The 15,431-nt window shown below is 44.8% G+C and overlaps 2 protein-coding genes across 2 annotated transcripts in view; one reads left to right on the top strand and one right to left on the bottom strand.

Moving 5' to 3' along the window:
- The first annotated feature begins 3,291 nt into the window (after positions 1-3,291).
- On the top strand, positions 3,292-9,662 carry LOC103355997 (peptidase M20 domain-containing protein 2-like). The gene is made up of 7 exons (XM_008280005.1): positions 3,292-3,669; positions 4,675-4,823; positions 4,933-5,075; positions 7,318-7,472; positions 8,995-9,121; positions 9,248-9,355; positions 9,520-9,662. The coding sequence occupies exons 1-7, from the start codon at positions 3,292-3,294 to the stop codon at positions 9,660-9,662; spliced, it is 1,203 nt and encodes a 400-aa protein (XP_008278227.1).
- Positions 9,663-11,738: 2,076 nt separating this feature from the next.
- LOC103355980 (gamma-aminobutyric acid receptor subunit rho-1-like) overlaps positions 11,739-15,431 on the bottom strand; it is a 14,963-nt gene continuing 11,270 nt past the window's right edge. The window contains exons 9-10 of the mRNA XM_008279976.1: positions 13,989-14,185; positions 11,739-12,951 (exon numbers count right to left, since the gene is read on the bottom strand). Coding sequence (XP_008278198.1) covers positions 12,649-12,951; positions 13,989-14,185 — 500 coding nt within the window. The 3' untranslated portion in view covers positions 11,739-12,648. The remainder of the gene's footprint in view (positions 12,952-13,988; positions 14,186-15,431) is intronic.

Here is a 15,431-nt window from a genome sequence, read left to right as displayed (position 1 = left end):
ATAGTGTGTGCACATATTAGTCCTCAACCAGTTATTTAAACACAGACTGAGCCGAGCCGTGCAGCTAGAACATAAACAAGTGCATCAGCCGAGTGTGATAGTGGCCAGCAGATGGCGATGCGTCATCGTCTTTCTTCAAAGAGACTCATTTGGAGGCATTTTTCTTATAATATTCTGTCTGCATCATGCTGTGAACTGTATAATACATCTACAGTTTGAGTCCCAAAATGTAAAAGAAAAGTCTCGCGGCAACAATCCCAGACTTTCAGCCCGACAGTGAATCACCTGAGGTTGTTCCACGTCAAAGGAAAGCAGAGCCGGGGAAGGCAGCAGCAGATCAAAAGGCTATCAGTGCAGCGATCGATCACTCAGCAGTCTCCCTCAGCCGAAAGAAAGGCTGGGATGGGGGGTTTTGTCAGACGCTGAGGGAGGAGGAGAAAAATTACAGGTGATCTCTTAATGCTGGTTGGAATGAGGTGAAAGAGTGTTTTATTTGTGAGCAATATTTAAAGACGCATAACAGCATGTAGCACTAAATCAAACCCAAATTGAGGCGTGTGGTTGTACTACTGCTCATCAAAAGGCAGATTTGAAAGAGGTGTTCTTACATAACCTTGATTTCACACAATCATTTCAAAGCAAACCTTTATCACAAAGTCCTGAGGGGAAGATGCTTCGTCTTCATCTTTCAGCACGTTTTCAAAAGAGTCAACAGCTCATCGTCACAGCTCACCTATAATTAATCCGGTTCTTCAATCAACACCTTTTGCATTTCTTTTTATATCCTCGTGCACCTGAACAGGCCTGCTCCTGTTTTACTGCCGAAACCACTGAAAACTCAGCAACAGGTTCCAGATTTAAAGAGAAGCTGTGATGCTGCAAATGAATCCTAAAAAAAGCCTGAGAACTTGGCTGGACTACAGCTCACGACAGGAAAAACACTTCTTCTGGATTATCCTGGAGGAAGTCCTGCAGCATGTTTCCTTCTGTTCCATATGGACGGTTAGTGTGTCGGTCCAGTCCTGTTGCTTTACACCTATCCAGGGAAACACTCTGCAGATACTGCTGTGGACATATCTGGCTCTTACTAGTTCAAGCTGTGGCTTCAATACGACCCTCAGCCAGCAGAGCTATCAGTGCTGCGGCTACAGTTGCATGTAGTGAGTATTACAAGCATTAAAAATGAATTTGTCACAGCTGTAATTGTGGCTGCAGCTACAGCTGAGGGTGCACCGACTCCCTCTGAAGTCTCGACTGTCTGAGCAGCGCTGTGATACGCTATCATGCGGCCTGTAGACTGCTGCTGGTTGTAGCTTCAGAGAGCGTCGGTCAGAGAGAAAACTACAGGAGCTGCCGAGACAAACTGCTTGACTTATTTTGGGAGCTGTCACAGTGAATGGGGCCGGCTGAAGTCCAAACAGTGTACATTAATCCATCCACAGCGTCACCATCACAGCCAGGCAGAGCGACTGGACAGAACCAACACACTGACTGTTCCTGTGGAGCAGAAGGAAGAGAAAACATGTTGCACGGAAAAGCAAGAGTGCTGCCAGGGAATGCAAATATGGTGGCGATGAATAAACAAAGGAATGCAACAGTTTTGTGAGGCAACCTGAAACTTATTGCGATTAAAAACAAAAGTTTAGCCAAATGTTGCTAGGTGTGGCATAAATATGGAGGTGGCCTGTACAGAGCTCCACAGAAAGGCGGATGATCTCCATCCAGCTACTCGTGGTGAGTTTTAATAGTGATAGTGAGGTAACCCAAGAAACTCTCACCCTGACCCTTGTTGGTCTCTGTAATGTCTTCTCCACTCAGACTGTATGAAACCAGCAGCTTTGCCCACTTTGGCTCGTTTGGAGCTGATGCATGTTGTTAGTACATGTTTGACGCCTTAGATGGCGCTGTGGTGCGTTCGGCCGTCGTCCACTGCTGTTACTGCTTTATGTCATCCTGACTGTATTTTTAAATGCTCCGAATGTGTCATCGCTCCTGGTGTATGATGGCCTGACTCTATTGAAGATCTAAGATTTTGTGGTGAAGCTACAGCTCTGTGGCTTTGAGGAACAAGCAAAGACCCGCCACCTTTCCTGGCCTCTAAACCTGCAGTGTTCACCAGCAGCAGGCGACACGGTAAGGGAAGTGGAGTCCGAGTTAGACCTAGCTTCATCCTACGATCTTCGTCATCGTTCATCTGTCCGTAACCCCTGGAAGTTTGGAAGCTTCCGGCTTTCCCCGGAATATTGCTACCGATGGCTGAAGCCGGTCATCCCTGAAGCCGGGTACCCGCTTCCATGTCTCCGACCCGTGAGGATCTTCAGTCGGGGCTGCGTACTGGATCATCTTCGTCTGGTCAGTCGGATCTTTCAACAGTCTGACACCAGATCCCTCACAAACAAAACTTCATCCTTTTCTTCACTTCCCACTTCCCCTCATCCCTCCTTTGACTGAACCTTCACACGACAGTCATCACCCCAGAGCTCTGTTGTTAACCCATACACCTCTGTTCTGGCTGATGCTTCAGTCAAGACTTGTGAGAACTTCCTCTACTTTTGTGGTTACCACTATCAGACAGCTCTCCAGCACCGATTTAAATGCTGACTTGTTCCAGCATGTTCTGCTGTGTTGGAGCAGTTTGCAGTAGTTTCTTTGTCACCTCTCACTGAAGTGGTGCAACAGATGAAACCTACAAACCGCCTGGTGGACATTGCTCCCACCAAACTGTCGAGAGGTCTGCTGATATTTATCAACTCTCCTCTCAGGTCTGGATTTGTTCCAGCTGCGGTTCGGCCTCTCTGTAAACCACCTCAACTTGATCCAATCAATATCAATCTTATTAAGGTTTTGATAGTTTTTAAGTCATTCTCCTGTTTGTACTGTGAAGCACTTTGGTCACCCTTTGGACTGCTGTAAAGGGTTCTACAAACAAACTTTGAGTACGTTACGTCTGTCCTGCACCAGTGTGACAGACAATGGGCAGCTGATTGATGATCAGTACAGGCTCAGCTTATCTCACTGATTTCAGTATCCTCCTGCCTCATGATCAAATCAATCTTGATTTGATCAAATCAAGATTGATTTGATCAAATCAATCTTGATTTGATCATGAGGCAATCACAAAGAATGTCTCCACTCCTAAAATGCATATCAAAGACAAAGGGTTGAGGAGGCTTAATAAAGGAGCGAGGACATACAGGCATGTCATTAAAGAGGCGGAGTCCTGATCCTTTTGAGCGCTATAACTTCACCTGCAACCACTGTTGAGCGAGACTGTTGGAAGACATGGAGCAGATGAAGGACACCATCAAACTGTGCATCGACGCACTCAAAGACGAGCTGCACAGCCTGAGCCAGGACATCTGGAGCCATCCCGAACTCGCTGGTGACGAGAAGTTTGCACACGACAGGTTGGTCGACTTCTTCTCCCAGACGGACCAGGCGTGGACCGTCCAGAGTAACTACAAGCTGCCCACCGCCTTCCGGGCCACCTGGGGCCCTGTAGGCTGTTGGAAGGGGAAGCCTGTGTTGAACGTGGCGTTCCTGTGCGAGTACGACGCGCTGCCAAACATCGGACACGCATGTGGACACAACCTGATCGCAGAGGTTGGAGCTGCGGCCGCCGTGGGGCTGAAAGCTGCATTAGAACATCGGACTGATCTACCTGCACCGGTCAAGGTAACCATCACCAGGTTCATGGGAACTTATTTAGGACTGAAACATGAAAAATCCTGCAGGGAGACGACTGAAAAACACTGTTAAGCTTTTTCTCTGTGACTCAGAAGGTGCTCCCCAGACTGCAGCTTTAATTCATATTTATTATTTGACTTGTGAAACATAAAGTGCTAGAAGTTACCAAAAACTAATCTGAATGAAAACTGATCCAAACTGTTTCGTCTTGGGGGGAAAATGCATTGCAGATATTACAACATGAAGATTTTAGATTTGAGTTTAATTTCCAGAACCACCAGTGACACTTGCAGGTCCAGTAATTATTGCCACAATATCAACACTTTATTTATTTATAATTTAGTGAGTACATTTAGCATCATAGTGGTTTAAATTTGTGCTGAAATGTGTTTAAATAATATTTTTGATTTAGTGAAATTAATTTTACTAAACTTCCAGGTATTAAAAAAAAAAAAAAGAATTATGAGGAAAACTGTCCAAAACACATTACAGATAAACGTGTACCAGATATGCTCACAGACATTTTTACAAAAAAAAACAACAGCAAACGAACAAACAAGAAATGTATTTAATATTGTTTATCTTTTCTAGTTAGTAAAAGAACAAGAGGGAGAGAGGAAGTAGGTTTACAAGCTCTTTCTGCAGCTTTTAACTCTATCTTGCAGTCTTTCTCTGTCCGTTGTCATGGAGACGGCTCGGTTCCTCCATACCTCAGTCGTGTGATGACAGGTGGTCGTACATACGAGGAGCAAACTCGTTCTCTATCTGTCTTTAAAACAGGCCGTCACTGATTGTAGTTGAAGGAAAATCTATTGAAGAAGATATGAGAGGTCCAGTTAGTGAACTTTGTGCTCTGATCGTATTTATCACACAGTGTTTGTCAAGAATGTTCGTTAACCTGTGAAGCAAAAACACTGTTTACTTACTTGAATGGTCAGGATGACTCAGCTGATAATTACTGATGAATCATGATTTTTTTTACACCAGATAACTGTTCTGGGAACTCCTGCGGAGGAGGCGATCGGAGGAAAGACTAAGCTGCTGGAGGCGGAGGCCTTCGCCGACATCGATCTCGTCTTCATGGCTCATCCGGGTCAGCGGGACGTCTCGTTCCAGCCGAGTGTCACCGTCACTGGGTAGGTTCCTTCTCACTGCTTAATTCTGTCTCTTCTCCCCCGTCTCAATGGAAACCCAGCATTTACAGACTGCAGACGACCCCTAACCCACCACGCTGATGTTCCACAGGTTGACGGTGAAGTACCACGGGAAGGCATCTCACGCCTCGGCCTACCCCTGGAAAGGAGTGAACGCCCTGGACGCTGCCGTGCTGGCCTACAACAACCTCTCTGTGCTCCGACAGCAGCTCAGACCAGAATGGAAGCTTCACGGTGAGGAACAGACAGAAGCAGAGAGAGAGCTTCAGAGTTTGGTGTTGATCTCAGAAGAAGCAGAGGACAGAACAGCTTCGCTCAAGGCGTGTTTACAGCTGTGCTGATTCCAGGTCTCGGTAATCCTAAGAGCTTCAGTTAAAAGCAACTAAACTTCTGTTTCTGGTTCTTGAAGACATTTCTTCTGTCATCCAGGAGGTTTCTTCAGCTCTGAAGACCTGGCATGAACTGAAGAAGCCTCTTGGATGAGACATGAAAGGTCTTCAAGAACCAAAAAGAGAAGTCCAGCTGCTTTTAACTGAAGCTCTTAGGAAGGCGTGTTCGCTTTCATGCTCCCATATCAAAAATGAATCAGAAGCATTTAACTTTGACGCTCTGGCAACCACCGAACCTTCATCCACTGAACAAGATTGTCATTCTTTAATATTTTATACGGGTATTTTTCCTTCTTGTTCAAATAGTCGGGGGTAAGAAGGAGAAGAGAAAAAACATTCATTAGCTCTCTGGTCAGCCGTGAGTTCAACCAGGGACTCTGCTGAGAGCACCGTGACAGTCAGCATTCATTTATCTGTTTACTCTGTGAGACAAACTCTGCATTCCAAATTACATCCTTTTCTTTTTATGCTCCGTGCGTCCTACAGCTGCCTTTACAACGTGTTGCATGCAGTGTGTTTATAACTGGGACTTCATCACACATAAGTTTTGACCCTTTTGCTCATGTTTTTGTGCATAAAATCAGCTGTCTGTGTGCCCTCTGCACAGAGCCTCACCGTGACCTGCTGCATGTGACGCGATCAGAGAGAAGCATGCTGGTTTGCACACAACCAAATGAGACCAGATGTAGAAGGATGTTCATGCACAGTCTTATTCTGGCTACAGTATGATAGTCTGGGTACTGGAACGCACCTGAACTCTTTATCCATGCTGTTGGCTCTGCACAGCATTGTTTTGAGATAAATGCTAAGCTCAATGTGCTCTCGTGCTGATGCTTAGTCGGGTTGTTAGTTTAGTCAAAGTCTGGTAAGTCTCACCACCAGCAGCCATCTTGGTTACACCACCATGGAGATGTAAAACCTCCTGTTGAAAGTAAGCCGTCAAGTCAGATTAAAACTGCTTGAAAAGTTTTCTGGCTCCAAAAATGATGCTTAAAAAGCATTTTTTGCTGGAGGCTATACTTGTACAATGAGCAGTTTTACAACCCCGCCCTTGAGTCTGTGAAGCAACTCGACTGGCTGAATGTGTCTGTTTCAAGGCAGGTGATTGGCTCTTTGGAGGTGGGGCTTACTGTCAGGGAATCCTCTCTCTGTTCAGGATTCTTCAAGTCTCTTCCTTGTATTGCCTCTGATTTACTGCGACATTTACTGATCAGCACTTTACATTAGATACGGCTGAGGCTGGTTTTCGGGGTATTTGGTCGTCAGCCAGAGAACTGGACTCTATGTGATAACCTGAAGGAGATGCAAATGTCTGAGGGACCATGTTTCGTGGCGTCTATCCAGTGGTTTTGGCATTTCAGTTCAATCTGCAAACAGTGGCAGAAGAGAAAAAGGTCATGGCATCTCCAGAGCTGATGTTCATCTTTTGGGAGATATGAGTGTCAGAATTCAATAGCAGCTGAGCCAATCTATGTTAGACTGTACTGATAAATGATCCTGCACAACCTTTACACAGTCTGCTGTTCAACCAGTTGGATAAGATTATTGTGACACCATTTGCGGTGAAGCTCTACTGAAGGAAAATTTCAGAACCGACTTTAAGAAGAACGTTAATCCAACTAGGTAGCAGAAATCCATACGAGTTAGGAACCGGAGTGTGAACAATGGAACCAGAGTTTGAGACGTGAAAGCAACACAAAAGGAGCGACGCTGCGAGAGCGACTGAAAGAAATGTTCAGGAGGAAACACAATAGTCTTTGTCCTTTTTGTTGTTCTCACCCCAGCAGAGGTTTGTGTGTGTTGGTCTGTGTTTTACCAAAAGGGCTCGCATAACTTTCACCCAGATAACGGAGCAAAACAAACGTCCTGAGCGCTGATTAAAGAGCCCTGATGAGATTTGCCGCTGTGGGAGTCCAAGGTCTGAAAGGACAAAGACGCTGTCGTCCCTCTTTGTTTGAAGTTCATCCTGCCTTTTTGTTTGCATGTCCAGTGCTGCCAAGGCACCTTCCTGTCTTATCAAAGGTTTTTAAAGTGATGGCTGCGCTCCTGCTTATCCTCCATCTCCCACACTGTTTGTTTTACTGCAGGCATCATTAAAAATGGAGGCTTGAAGCCCAACATCGTCCCTGACTTCACTGAGCTGGCCTTCTGTTTTCGCACTCCAAGCATTAAGGACATTAGTGAGCTGAGGGCCAAAGCTGAGGCTTGTTTCACAGCCGCTGCTGTAGCAACCGGTTGCCAGGTAAGCTTCCTGAACACTGTGGACTTGTGTTTTCTTCTTTCTGTGCTGAAGATGTTCTATCAGCAGCACTGCACATCGCTCCTCTATGAAACGCATTCGCTCCCCTTGGATGTTTTATATTTAATGCTTGAATCGTGGTCGGCTTAATTTGACTATTTCTACAAACTAGTACCAATTTTGTGGTTTTAAAATAAGTGATTTCATAAATATTTCTTTAAAGTGACTCATCTGATTCAACACAAGTGCAGCCAGTCGGTGCTACATGTCACTCAACCAGTGACATGGAGATCATCTGAGAGCATGAATGTGTCTGAAGGGACTGAACCAAACTGTACCTGGCAGGTAAAGTCATGGTGTCAGAACTACACCGTGAGGACGAAAGAAGTAACTCTGAGAAAAGGTTATTGGACAGAATTAGTCAGGACGTACAGTAGATACAAGCAAATCTCCAAGACACTGAATTAAATCTATCATCAAGAAATGGAAGGAGTTTGGCACATGCAGAAATGTGTCTCAAGGTGGCAGTCAATACTGAGGGAGGCCACCTGTGACTCCTCTAAGGGAGTAATAGTTGCCCAGGTTCCTCACTAGTCAAAGATTTATGGGAGAGTGACAAAGAGAAAGCTGCTGTTGAAAAAAACTTATATTAAACCTTGACTAGAGTTTGCAAGAAGGCATGTGGGGGACTCTGAAGTCAACCGGACCAGAGTTCCTTGGTCTGGATGTTTGGTGGATTCCACACTCTGCTGCACATTATCCCACCATACCTGGTGTGAAGCATGGTGGTGGCATCATCATGATTCTCAGCAGCCGGCCTCAAGGTAAAGGGTAAAATTACCTCAGCAAAGTACGAGGAGATCCTGGAGGACAATCAGATACAGTCAGTCAGTCCTGTAGCCAGAACTTCACAGGAATGATTAACAAGTTGAATGTTCTGGAGTGGCCGAGTCCGAGCCCGACTTCGATCCAACTGGCTGGACTTTAAAAGGCCTCATGATGTGTAACCTGACAGAGTGGTTTCAAAAAGAAGAATGAGGGAAAAATACAGCGTCCAGATGTGCAACGACTGAGATGGATCCTCACAGACTCAGAGGTGCATCGACTCCATCCTGACTGAAGGGGGCGACGTTTTATGCAGCCATTTGTTTTATAGTTTATATTTTGACATGAAATAGTCTTTTTTTGTAAACTCTAGTTAAAAAACTAAACTGATTTTAATGTTGAAAAGCAATAACGGGTTGAACTTCCAGGACAGCCTGTACTTCCTGGTGGAGATGAATGCGATGCTGGATCTGACAGCTGTTGCATAACTTTGCCTTTTTCTTCTATTTTCCTGTAATTGTGCTCTGAGTACTGTACCACTGTGACATAATTCACCGTTACCTTCGGGCTGCTTTCCTCCTTCATCTGCACCTGCCTCAGGCTGCACGTTTCAGAGCACGTGTGGCCTTGCAGACCGTTAGCATGTGACAGGAAACACAGGCTGTGCCGTGATCTTACTCTGCAGGTATGTTTCCTCTAGGTGGAGATCATCTACCCCAACCATTCCTACTACAACATTCTGCCCAATGCCACACTGGCACAGCTGTACAAAACAAACGGAGAAGCTCTGGGGATTCAGTTTGCGGAGCCTGTAGCGCACGTGGCTGGTAGGTAGAGACACACATTCTGTGAACATCTCTGTCCGTGCAGAACAAGTGTATAATTTATAAGAACTGTGATCCATTTTTTCAACACAGAATTGTTATCACAGTGAATTTGTAATGTTCTGGCAGCTTCTACGGACTTTGGCAACGTGTCCTTCGCAGTGCCTGGCATCCACCCCATCTTCTACATCAGCACCGACGCATTCAACCACACAAAGGAATACACCGAAGCAGCAGGTGTGGCAGCACGCGGCTAATGGGAACAGATGTTTCTTGTAATGAAATTAAAATGCACGACGATCAGGCGGTTTCAGCCGTCGCCTCTCTCTCTCTCTCCAGGTCACTCGGTGTTCCTGTTTAGTTTCCATTTACTCTGTGCTTTTTTTTACATCTTGTGCCAGGAGCTGAAAAGGCCCAGTTGTACACCCTGAGGGCGGCCAAGGCGTTGGCGATGACAGCTGCCGATGTCGTGTGCAGCCCCGATCTGCTGAGGCGAGTGAGGGAGGACTTCAGCCTGGCCAAGCAGGAGGAGCAGGAGGCGTGATGATCAGACGGCACCGATACAGCTTAGAGAGCCTCGTAAACCCACTTTACTTCAAACATATTCCTCTGAAGAAAAGGTGTAAAAGCTCTTCTATGGCTGACGAGGTTGTCAAGGTTGTGTTGAGTTTGTGATGGAGAGAGCGGTAGAACAAGAAGGCAGCAGCGAACACACTCCTCCGTTTATAAGATCATCGCCACCGTTTTGTGAACTAAAGCTGGTGTCACTGGCTCACGCTCGCCAAGGTTTAATACTGGCTTCGGTACTTTTTTCTTCTTTCTTGGGTTCTGTGGTCCTATTGAAATCAGTCACCTTGAAGCATTTAATGAAGTGTATAAATGATAACGTGAAAATGTGACACGGGGCTGTTCATAGAGGTGCATCTATAGAACGCTTGTACGTTGATGCTTTGACAATCTTTTCTATGGAAACTGTCCTGCCAATAAAACCCATTAGAACTGAACTGAATCTGCATCTGCTTTCAGGCGTACGGATCTTTGTGTTTTGTTTTCATCCAGTGCAGGCAGATGAAACAGCCTGCACACTACCAGCTACACAGCACACAGATGATACGGTTCAGCAGCTAAAGAATAACAGATTTCCTCCAGAGATTGACAGACTTAGAAAACGGCGACCTTCACCGCATGGCCAGCCATCTGAACTCTGAATGAACGCTCACCACCTTCTGCTGGATGTGTAAATTTAGGGATTCTAAGTTTGCTTGATGAGCTTAAAAATTAAAATAATTAGCACAACTTTTCAGAGGAATTCCTCTCAGAGCTGCTGCTGAAGCCGAACTCTCCTTTTCAGATGTTTCGCTGGAATGAATTCATCCTTTCTTTAACTAAATTATACCACGTATACAGAATGTAATCTTCCCCCTCAGCTGTGTTTTCTGCTCGCATCGGGCTGAGTTCTGCATTTTTTAACAGTCTTACTACCGCTCTGGCTCATTTAAATTTCTGAGCATGCTCTCAGCGGCACACAGGTTGATTCATAACCTTGGCTTCCCAAGAGTGCGCACAGTTGTGGTGGAAAATCAGGATCTGGACATCTTTTTGATGCTTTATCCTTTTTCTGCTTCCTTTGATGCGTCAATGCCTTTGGTCCTAGCTTTTTTAAAAAAATTTTTTTAATGGTGCGCGGGGTTTAAACCGACACTGTGGCCTTTGGGACGCTGCTCGGATCGGCACAAAGGTTTAAAAGAACAGAAACATTCCTCATCATAATCAACACTTGTGAGAAATCAGAGAAATGGGTTTTTAAAAACAGGCTCAAGGTAACACACATACATATATATATACATATATCCTTTCACTTACATGTAAGCAGTTAATGGTATTAAAGAATATGCAGTTCATGTGATTTGTTAGGAATGCTCATCAGCTCAGACCTGTGCCAAAGAAAAGAGAGACCTTGGAGCTGGTTTCAATCCAGTGTCTAATAAGTGTAAAAGCTTATCCTCCGGGTTCGTTTAAACACGCGGCAGGAGAGAGCGCGAAAGTACAATACCGATCTGGGACGAAGACTCGAAAGCACACATGGAAAACCATCTGCTTTAACGTGAAACCTGTGGTCACGAACATGTCTGCTTTTGTTTCTGATTTTAATTAATGTCTGCAAAAAAAATAAATCAACCAATGCATTTCTGTAAACGTCTTACATGCAGGAGGTTTAAATTATGCAGTCCTGTGGCTGCTGCGTGAAATAATTTCACATTTTCAGAAAACAGAACATTTATTCAACTTTTTTTTTTTCCCCACACATAACATGTTTAATTAATTGAATATCTGCACGTTTGGTCGTTGAATCGTCATAAACCACTGAGATCTATTTTTTTTTAACATATCTTTTGCCTAATAAAGTATGAAGTTGTTTGAAGCTGAAAAAGACAAAAAAAATAAAATAAACTATCAACTAACGGGTCACAGTGAACCTCAAAGCCTCACAACACCGAACAGAGGAGATGAGCTTCAGTTGTATTTAAAAAAAAAAGAAGAAATAAGGACATTAAAAAAGTCAATACCATATTCTGTGTTTTAGACTTACTAAACATATATTTTTACATTTGTCACTTTAATATACTGCATTAGTATTTTGCCTTTTTTTTTTGTTACTAAACTTTGTCGACTCACACAAATGCAACGCAGCAGCTTGACAGCAAAATAACTGCATCAATACAAAGTTCACGAGCAACAGAAACTGAATCATACCAACATGCTGCAAAAGAAAAACTGGGACTTCAAGAACCAGAAGAAGCCAAATTAACATTTTAAGGAGAATATATCGAAACGTAAAGCCCATAACGTCGCTGATCCCAGGAAGGAAGTCCTCCAGCACCTAACCCTCAGCAGAACGGGGCTTTTATGGTCGTCTTTGTACGGATTAAATCAAAAGATAGAATAATTAGTGGACTTTAGGGGTGCTGGTAGGTGGACTGTTAATCTTGGACGTATCGGGCTGTTTCCAGCTGGATGTGGTTTGGTATTTATAAGAGTGGCATCGACTTTCTCATGAAGTGAGCGTTTGTCAGCGGTTCCTCTGAACAAGTCTAGTTTGTCATTCTCTACCGGGTTTTGCTCTCATGCAGAGCTGGAGGATCTGTCCGCACGCCGATCAATGCCGACCTGTTTTCAGTTTGCGGTTGGAGTCACTGCATTAAAACGAGTCACAGTTACACGAGTCCATGTCTGTGTGTCTCTGTGTGCAGAGCTATAGATACGACATGAAACCACACAGATTTGAGAGAGCGACGACAACGACAGCCGTCCTGCTTGTAGCTCGTATTTAAAGTCATCAGTTTTAAGTGGCTGGGTCAAGAAGGCAATGGTCCCCCATCTGACAATGGTCCCCATGCATCTAATGAGCAGTTAGTCTGTCTGAAGTGTTGCATCGAGTGCAAAGTTGTCCTTCCTGCTCTCGCACAAATGAGCCGAGCTCCTGCCGTCCCACCGTGGACGGCTCTCACGGAGTTTCATCCACCCCTAGTTTATGAGTAGATGGACCAGTAGATGATGTTAAAGAGGATGTACGCTCCGGGAAAGACAACCCTGGAGTACTTGTCTATGGCGTGGGTGTCTATCCAGATGTTCACGTAGCCTCTGGACGGCTTCACCTGGCCTGCGATCTGCGGGTCATTCAGCGCCACCTGGGCCAAAATCCGTTCTTGGCGGCCGCCGTTCTCTGGCATGCCATAGTTCCCCGTGGTGTTCACATCCATGGACCCGTAGCCAGTGATCTGGGGGTCGATCATCATGTCGTCCGGGTTTCCGATGCCGCACGTGCACGGCAGCTGGGCGGAGAAGCAACGTAAAGAAAAGACAAAGTCACTGTCGTGTGAAGTCTTAAAACTAAAAGGAGAATATAAATACATTAGTTTGTTCAATGTTTATCGTTTTTCTGCACTCAGAGCCTTTAAATAACTTTGGTATGAAACATTTATAGACGGATGTTTGTGCTGGAAATGATCCTCGGGGTACGTGGGCAATTTGGCTCCATATGCTGCAGCAGTTGGCAGATGAAGAATAGCAATACAGTCCATGAGCTGTAGTCCCAGAAATAATTTGCCATGGCCCTGAGAGCAGCTTAAAGTGAGCCAATTTAGAAAATATTTATCTGTTTATTGGAAATGCATATAAATTATTAATTCATGTTGCTACCAGTTTAGGAATATTTCATGTGTGTAAATATTTCATGAGGAAATCAGGTCAGCCTCGTCTGTGTCTGTCTGTAATAACAATTTTCTTTATCTTCAGTGTTTTCCTTCTTACTTTAAATCAGAAGGTCTATGGACATTTTTTCCACGTGACTGATGAGATTTAGGAAATTTACAATGAGTCAAATGAGACTTTTTTATTCATATGAGCCATCGTGAACTTTCACAGACCAGTAATACAATAAAAACATAAGTGAACATGAGCTTTTGGTCATGGTGGTCATGCCCAGGTAGGAGAATAATCCCGGTATGAAGGACACAACAAGCTTGAAATCTCTCCTTGGGGTGGGTTTTAAAGGATTTACCCAAAGCTATTAGAAATAGAAGCGAAACGACACCATGGAACCAAATCTATGACGTCCTAATATAACAGTTTTTCATCATTTATGCAAAATGTCAGAACATCATTACTTTTTCTTGCAAAACTACACAAAATCTGTTAAAAAGGTCAGAATAAAACTACACATGATGGAGCCTTTGGTGTTGGCCCATTGAAGAACTTCCTCTTCTCACATCTGGCTGCATTAATTATCCAAGCTGTTCTCACACTGGACTAACTACAGACAATGAGCGACAACAGGAAGAAGAAAAAAACACACGAGAGGAACACTTACTCTCTCTCTCAGCTTCCTCTCTTTCCTCTCCTGCACGGTGGACAGGTAATTAACCGCCGCGTACTCGATCACCGACAGGAAGACAAAGACAAAACTGACCCAGAGGTAAATGTCCACTGCCTTAATGTAGGAGACCCGCGGCATGGAGGCGTTGACCCCGGTGATGATGGTGGACATGGTCAGCACTGTGGTGATGCCTGCAGCGGAGACACGAGCAGTTTAGTCACAGCGCTGATTTATTCCATGACGGGGTCGGGAGGCTGAAGCTACAGGCTGAATACCAAGGAAAGGGCCACGCATGAGACAATTTGTTGTTGTTTTTTCTCCGTTTTGTGGTGCAGTCATTTGAATTTGAATTCCATTGAGCACGTAGCGCCCACCTCCACCGCGGTCAGAGGTCAGCACATAAACATGGCCGCCCCGCGATGCCGACAGGTGGCAACGTGTCATTTTGGACCACCGGAGGAGAGAAGAGATGTTTACCGTGTAGGAAGGAACGAAACACACTGAATTTCTTCCACCAGCAGCGCGTCTGTAGAGATTGTAAAGCTGTCTGTTAGTCCTTCACCACTTTGGCCCAAATACGTCAATAACCATCACATGAAACAGCAATTACAACAATTTCCCTGAGGTTTGCACCAAAGGGATCAATAAAGTTCTGTTCTATGAAGCTGGAATATTGTCCGAATGTCCGTGGCTGTTATTGGATGAATTTATGGTCCTGATGCATGAATTTTGACCTTCACGCTGATCCCAAACTGTCTACATCGGGTTAGTTAACCTTAGCTGTATAGTCTTTTATCTTTAAGTCTGATTAGCAAGCCTTAGCATGCACCTGGGGAGAATGGAAACCACCATACAGGTCAAACATCAGCGTATGTTAGCATGCTAACATGCTAATATTAGCTTTCACAGAGTGGCTGTAAACGCTCAGCTTTGCACAGAGATCTTTGCTTAATTCTTGTTGATTTCCTTTTGTAGATTCACTTCAGTTTTATTTTTTTTAAATTTTTATTTGAAAGGGCATCGTGGAGAAACAACAGTAAACAAAGAGTGGAAAGACTCAACGGATGCTCAGGGTCTCCATCCTAACTTACTCCGATCAGCCACAACATTAACACCACTGACAAGTGAAATGCACAACAGTGATTATCTCCTTAAAAAACAACTATCGTGCTGGAAATCTTACTTCAACAGGTGGCACCCACCTGAACGTTGTGGCAGATCAAGCATAGGAACAGCCCTCCCCAACGCCAACGGCCTCCCCCAGCAGGACGATGCACCTCACCTCTCCACAAAAACTGCAGCTCAAGTAACACAAAGACCCCGAGGTGTCAACCCACCAGGGGCGGATCTACCGGGGTGGCATGGGGTGGCATCTGCCACCCCTAGAAGATGCCTTGCCACCCCGGCTGCCACCCCAGTTCTGAACGATGTAATTCA

This window comes from Stegastes partitus, unplaced genomic scaffold (assembly GCF_000690725.1).
Source record: "Stegastes partitus isolate 25-593 unplaced genomic scaffold, Stegastes_partitus-1.0.2 Scaffold178, whole genome shotgun sequence".
Classification (NCBI taxonomy): Eukaryota; Metazoa; Chordata; class Actinopteri; family Pomacentridae; genus Stegastes; species Stegastes partitus.
The sequence above is the reverse complement of the archived record's forward strand: the minus strand, read 5'-3'. Positions and strand labels throughout refer to the sequence as shown.